General features: G+C 39.1%; 1 protein-coding gene across 1 annotated transcript in view; it reads left to right on the top strand.

Moving 5' to 3' along the window:
• LOC119577794 (tRNA pseudouridine synthase Pus10-like) overlaps nt 1-3,878 on the top strand; it is an 8,896-nt gene extending 5,018 nt beyond the window's left edge. The window contains exons 5-10 of the mRNA XM_037925363.1: nt 111-322; nt 494-619; nt 892-1,081; nt 1,668-1,902; nt 2,123-2,248; nt 3,790-3,878. Of these exons, the coding sequence (XP_037781291.1) occupies nt 111-322; nt 494-619; nt 892-1,081; nt 1,668-1,902; nt 2,123-2,248; nt 3,790-3,828 (928 nt within the window). The 3' untranslated portion in view covers nt 3,829-3,878. The remainder of the gene's footprint in view (nt 1-110; nt 323-493; nt 620-891; nt 1,082-1,667; nt 1,903-2,122; nt 2,249-3,789) is intronic.
• Nucleotides 3,879-7,500: the final 3,622 nt, after the last annotated feature.

Below are 7,500 nucleotides of genomic sequence, written 5' to 3' on the forward strand. Positions count from 1 at the left end.
TTAATTCTTGTCTTGATCTGCAGCTTGACAATATAATGTTCACATATAATGAGGATTTTTTGCCCTTGATTTTTAAACTTATCATATACTCATTTGATTTGCATCACCAGGGAAAAACTGTGCACAGCAATGTTCACAGTACGTCGTCAACAACATAGGAAGTACTCCAATACAGTCTTTACAAAACAGGCCATAGACACGGCTATTAAAAAAGTTAGTGATGAGGAATTTTTGAAAGCATGTCCAGAGCCTCCATGTGTTCCTGATGAGGCAATTATCTTCCAGTCTCTTCAGTGCCAACAGACCTCTATATTTATGGCAGGTTAGATACTTGGCTATTTTACAATATATGGCGATGGAAGGAGTTGATTCCATTGTTATTTATGAAATCTATGTAGTAATTTCAGTACTTTCAGTGGATTGCTTCCTCTCACAATATTTATGAATAAGTTGGGTATATTGTATGATACTTTCCAGCTTACTTTTCTAACAGGGAGGTACAATAAATACAGCCGAGAGTTGCCACAGACTCCCTGGTTAGTTGAAGGAGAACGCAAGATGGAAACAAGTGTACAGGAGCTCATATGTGAATCTTTGATAGGAGCAGTGAAGGCAGATGGTACGATAGTATGGTTTGTAAAAATTAACACTTCAAAGTCATACCTGATTTGACAAATGCTGAATATATGCTTTATCATTAGCCAGGTCATTTATTTACTATTATTATTTATTTCATAATTAATTTATTTATTAATTTATTAATTTTATTATTATTATATATTTTTTCCCCAATCCCTGCAATCTACTCCTTCCTCTTTGTTTCTGATACACTTTATTGAATGATTATGTTGAATGATTAATGACTGAACATGTAACACCCTATTTGACCAGATGTGAAGTTCTCTTCATCTGGACGCGAAGATGTGGACGTGCGTTGCCTGGGGACTGGGCGGCCCTTTGTGGTGGAATTCATCAACCCGTGTCGCACAAAGTTCACCAGGTCTGAGATGAAGGATCTTCAGGCAGCTATTAATAGTAACACCAAGTTGGTTGCCCTTAGGGACCTGCAGGTTGTTGACAGGTATATATATATATGTATTTATGTGTGTGTGTTAGAATGCTTTCTCGTGTCTTTCTCTCTTTGTGTGTCTCTCTCTATATAGATTTTATGTGTCTCAGGTACATACAAATGTTACAATTCTGTCTCTTTCTCTTTCTCTCTCCCTCTCCTTCTCCCTCTCTTTCTTTCTTTCTTTCTTTCTCTTTTCCTCTCTCTCTCTTTTTCTCTTTCTTTCTCTTTCTCTCCCCCCCCTCTTTCTTTCTTTCTTTCTTTCTTTCTTTCTTTCTTTCTTTCTTTCTTTCTTTCTTTCCTTTCTTCTTCTTCTTTCTTCTTTCTTCTTCTTCTTCTTCTTCTTCTTCTTCTTCTTCTTCTTCTTCTTCTTCTTCTTCTTCTCTCTTTTTTTAGCACAAAGGGTTACTAGAGAGACCTTTCTTATGGATGAATTCACAGAAAAGCAACAGCTTGAGAATATAGTATATAGTTTATTATATTGGTCACTTTTTCCAGCACATAGTTGAGTGAATTAAATTCCTATATATACAAGTAACCAGAATCCAGAAGCAGCTGTTTAATGAACTAAAGTTTAACATTAATTCATTCTCCACAGAAAGGATGTGAAAGTTTTGAAAGAGGGTGAAGAGGAGAAAACAAAGGCTTACTGTGCACTCTGTCTAGCAAGAGATGGCTACGACCCCAAGGTTCTTGACAGATTGTCGGGAATGACAGAATTAACTCTCTGCCAGAAGACTCCAATTCGTGTTCTCCATAGACGATGCTTAGCAACAAGGCGGAAGATCATTCACAAAATGCTTGCGTCACGTGTTGATGATTATTTCTTCAAGGTAAATGCCATTACATTTATAATTTGACATACTATAAATTATGTAATGATGATTGAAATTGAAGTTGAAATTATTCACTAATAACAAGGCCATTTTTTGTGTGTGTATGTCTTTCCATTTTTTGCATTGATAGAATTGTGTATTTTACTATTTTTTTTAATACTTTATGATTTGATTTTAGGAAATAATCTTTATTTGAAGATGTTTACTTTGCCAACAGCTTCATCTTACTACTCAAGCTGGAACATACATAAAAGAATTTGTACATGGAGATTTAGGACGCACAACACCCAGTCTAGGATCCTTATTAGGCCTGGAAGTGGATATAATTGCCCTAGATGTGGAGGTAAGCATTTTTTGCTGAAATTTGCCTTTATAACTGTTGAGCAAATTATATGTGGAGATATTTAGTAAAATTTGTTTTACTTCTATGAGTATTGCTTTAAATAAATAAATGAATATCACATAAGAAGTAATGTTGTGATATTTAGGAAAGATTAGGTTGATTTTTTTAGAAAAAAGTGTTTGGTGAAATGTAGTGATTAAAAGGGAAAAAGTGGGGGAGTTAGAAAGTAGACTCTTGGAGTGACTGGATATCCCTGCACAGGCCTTTGCAAAGAGCCACAGGGTGAATCCACTAAGACTGCAGATGCCTCTGTTAGAAATAATTTTCTTTTAGATATAGGCATGTGTTTGGGACATTGTGAGTTCAGTGACCTTGGTTTATTTATCTTTTCATGAATTTGACCTAAAATTAGCTGGCTAATCAATGGCTACCAGAAGTAGTGTTTTGAAAATAAGTACATACTTCTGTTTATGTAGCACACTATAGACATTATTTCTGATAACTCAAAGGGGTCTATAGACAGGGAAAACCTGTTGTGGGATTCTGTTTGACACCTAATTTGATGCATTGCCAGACCCGTAGCTCCACCCCATTCCCAGGAATCTACATCTGTTTGGAGTTAGCATTTTATCTTATTGATTTTTTCAACACCATTACATCCTATTATGGAAATTTGACATTTAAAAATCTCTATTAACCCATTGCCGACGGGTGGCATGTACGTACATGCCATGGCATGTCGGGACCATCTGCCGGGGGCACGTACGCACATGCCATAGAGTATGCATGGACATGCCATGAGTTTTTTTTTTGTTACAATCACGGCAAAAGATTAATTTTTTGCCAGTGAAAGTGTGATTAAGTCGGTTCTAACACTTTCTCATTTTTACCATGCAACAAACAAAAAAAAATGCAACAAACCGATGCCACACACTGCTTATTTTATTCGGACTATAGACTGAATAATGATCAACTATGGAGTCTATATAACAACAAAAATACCCTTCAGTCTCGATTTATCAGGAAGTTTGGCAAGTAGAGACTGTAAAAAATAATGAAAATTGAAAATACAACATATCTTAGTAGTATTACGAAGAAACGGCATGGGATGCTGGTATTTGACATGAGTGGTCGCGCATGCTCGGGCGACGATATAAGCCCCCGGCAGCGAGGCCCCGGCCTCTATGAATACTACCCGTCAATTATGGGTTAATATGATATGCAAGCTTACAGTACCTTTTAAGATACAAATATATCTATGACTTTATATGTAAATGAGAAATATAGCTGCTTCAAGGGAGCAACTCCAAAAGCATTGTTCCTTGGGATTTTAGTACTTTCATTAGTTCTATACAAATTTTATCTACATTATGATATGACTGCGGTTATATATCATGTACCACATGCTTTACATCTGTTGGCATGTTTGTTCATTCATTTCTTGGTATTAGCATCAAAGGGAATTAATTGGAAATAGAAATGTAAAGTTGTTGTATTGTAGCTGTAGTAGTAGAAAGTTTTAAAATTAATTTCCTTTTCAGAATGTTGCTTTGGATTGGCCTCCAAGATGTGATGATTGATGATTGTACTTTTGTATAGGACAGAAAATTAAAGTGTTCCTTAAACAAAATTTGTGTCCTTACATCATGTATGATTAAGTGCAACCCTGGAAATCGAACAAATATTTGAGTCTAAGGGCAATAACAAATGCTTCAATGTCCAGTGTCTGTCTCTTAGTCATTTATATTATCCATGGTTTATCGCACACTTCCCTCCAGTGACTTTTGTTCTGCCACTTTCTCTTGCTCTCCTATCCTCCTCCTTCACCTCCCCACCATCTTATGTACATAACATCTCAGCCTACTACTTTTGATCATAGGTACATCTAATATTACTCACACTTTCTCATTTTGGCTGTCTTTTACCAGACTTCTCAGATGTGTGCTTTTTACAATCCTCCTTTGCACTTCAGTAATGCTCTTCTTTCACAGAATGTACTATTCATATCACTAACTTGCACTACTCCTTTAGTGGCTCGTGTTCCATATCTCCTGTACACCAAAAATTGCAATCCCCTACCTTTTACATACTCAGAACTTCTCCTTTGCTGGCATCACATTTTAGCAACATACTGCACACAAATTCTGTCACTCTCGGCAAACTTTCAACTCTTCCTGAAGAACTCTTCAACACCCAGTTGCTGCACTGATCACACCTAATTGAATTCCTTCACAACTGAATGATACGTCACTACCACTCTCTCTGCCTGATTGCACATCTCTATCATAACATTCACCACTCCTCAAAGACCATCTTTACACAGACCTTGATACTTATTCAAATGCTTTCGCTAATGCAACAAACATCTTGCTGCTATTTCTAGTTCACTTTTTCAATACTTATTTCAGAACAAATGTGTTAACTGTGCCTCTGCCTTTTATAAAACCAGACTACATATCTGAGGACGGAAGAAGAACAGTGCAAAGGAGCCATTATGAAGTAATCAGCGGGTAATAAGGGTAGAGATAAGTGTCTGAGAAGTAGGAGAACCTGCACGTAGTTCTTTGAATTTGAGAACTACTACCTAAAACTTGTAGACAGGGCAGCTCCAATAAAATACATTATGGGGGCCACCACAATTGCCACAACGTGTGTTTGCACAGAGCATTTTTTAACAGATATGAGGAAAGGGGGGTGGGAGAGGAGAGTATCCATGCAAATAGAGAAAGTAGGTAAACATGGATAAGCAGAAAAGGTAGGAAGCAGAGATCAAGGGATAGTTAGATTGTCTAGGGAATATTAGTGGAAGTGAGCATAGCATTGGAGGGGGAGAAGGGCACAGCAGTGAGAGAAATGGGATATTGTCTCAGTGTACAAACTCTCAACTGGACAGGAGCGAAAGGCACCAAGGACCAAGCAAAGACTGCATTGGTGGATTGCATAAAGGTGAGCAAGAAGGAAAGCAGAGGGAGAAGAGTATATATGGCATCCATAATCCAAGAGTGGAGAGGATCAGGATAATATGAAGATGGAGGATAGTTTTGTGGTCTGAACACCAGGAGATAGAGGAGAGGGTCTCAGATTCAGAGGTGGTGGTGCGCTTTTCCTTTTAAGGGAGGCGAGGAGGCACTTTGGCAGTAGTTGTTTGTCGGTAGATAGCATGGATTGGCAGCAGGCGTCGGTGAGGAGCGTGGTGGTAGGCAAATTCGCATCGGCATTGTGAGGTTCTTGATCACCGCTGCCATCAGATGCAAGCGACACGAGATGGTCTTGGGTGGGTAATGAAAGGGGTCTTAGCATGCTGGTTTATTGTTGAAGGTAGGAAGGAGGGGGTTTGGTGTAGCTGGTTACATTTAATGTAACCAGAATGGGGGCAGAGAAGTTGGAGTATGGAACTTTCTCTTGGGTTTCTGGAGGGGATTTCGGTTGGGAGGTCTGTGAAATGAAGGATTTTTTTGTGATGAGGTGAAGGGGAGATAGGCATCTGAAGAGTAGAGGATGTAGGTGTGGGAAGGGAATGTAGGAGAAGATGGGGTGGAATGTTTGGATTGTCTGGTGCGACAGGAGGAGAGAGAGATATAAGGATTGTGGATATTGGAGTATTTGGATTTAGAATGGATAAAGGATTTAACTGGGAGATAGGGGAAGTAGAGCTGTGAAGTTGAGGAGTAGGGGGTAATAGAGCTGAGGAAGATGTAGAGACTACTAGGGTAGAGGGGATAGCAGTGGAGTGAAGGATGATGTTAGAGTAGGGTGATTAAAAAACCTCATTGGCATGCTTCCTCTCTGGCTTCTCATAGAATGAGGCCAAGTTTGTATCTCTGACTCAAACTTGTAGGTAGGGGAGCCCTTATAAATACATTATGGGAGCCACCACCAATTAGTATATATACATGATTGTGCAGGGCAGTTTGAATGGACATGACTGGGTTGGGCACATAGAGGGCAGCGGGCAGTGGAGCGACAGTGCTTTGCAGAGTTGCTAAAACACCAATATTTCTGACATTGACAGGGTGGGGGTTGATATGGCCTGACAGGGCAAGATTCTCCTCCAGACCAATCTTTGTCATAGGAAGGACAATCAGCCAAGGAAATGGCAACAGTTTCAGTACAAGTATTGAGGGAGGAGTGAGGTTCAGCAAGAATTGGTTTGCCTGTGAGGTCTTCCAGGGTAGATAGTGCATGAGCATGGGACTCAGATGTAAGGGTATTATCAGAGTAAGACGCTGCCGGGGTAATCGCAAAAAAATTGCCCCACTTGGGCTAAATAGGGTACTCAAAAGGTTTGTAGAGGGGCGAGTTTGGTAGGAGGAGGGAGGGAATGGTGTGGAATGAGACAGTACAGTGGGGATAAGGGTAATAAGGTTGAAGAGTTGTAATATAGGAGGAGGAGGTAGAAAAAGAAGAGGATTGTGCAGGTGGTGTATTGCAGGATATTGGGAGTGAAGAAGGGGTGTCTTTTGAAGGTTGAGTAACCTGGATAGATGATTTGGGATTGGGTCAAGTTGACAGCAAGTGTTGAGGAGAGGGGTGTAGTAGTAGAGGTCAGAGTCATGATCAAAGAAGTCAGTAAACATGAGGAGCTAGATTTATAGAGGCTAGTTAACCCTTTGCCAACGGGTGGCATGTACGCACATGCCATGGCATGGTGGGACTATCTGCCGGGGGCATGTATGTACATGCCATGGTGTATGTATGGACATGCCATGATTTTTTTTTTTTTTTTTTTTTTTTTTTTTTTTTTTTTTTTTTTTTAATCATGGCAAAATATTATTTTTCTGACACTGAATGTCTGATTAAGTCACATTTTTAACACTGTCATTTTTACTATGCAAAAAAAAAAAAGGGGGGGGGGGTGAATAAGACTGTAAAATTAGTGAGTCAAGGGCTGGCCAGTGTCACGCCAGTCGTTCGCACCATGCCGGAGCAGAATTCCTTGGAAGTGAATGCGATTAAAGCCTTTTAAAGCTACTGTTTTTTCTCAATCTGGCATAAAAGATTTCATGACCACAATTCTGATGAAGTCCATTGACCCTGCATTTTTTCCAAAAAGTTGTACCTAATATTGGCAAGCTACCCCAGTGGAGGATTCTACTTGCTTCAGTCTCTTTTCCTCTGTAAAGATAACACAGTCTTAAATAACTGAAGTGAAAACATTTTCCTATGATTTTGATTGATTTTAAAAAATCATAACAGCAACAGCAATATAAGTACAAAGTGATGAACAGAAGTTGTAATTAAAAAAGGGGAGA

The sequence above is a fragment of the Penaeus monodon genome, chromosome 10 (assembly GCF_015228065.2).
Source record: "Penaeus monodon isolate SGIC_2016 chromosome 10, NSTDA_Pmon_1, whole genome shotgun sequence".
Classification (NCBI taxonomy): domain Eukaryota; kingdom Metazoa; phylum Arthropoda; class Malacostraca; order Decapoda; family Penaeidae; genus Penaeus; species Penaeus monodon.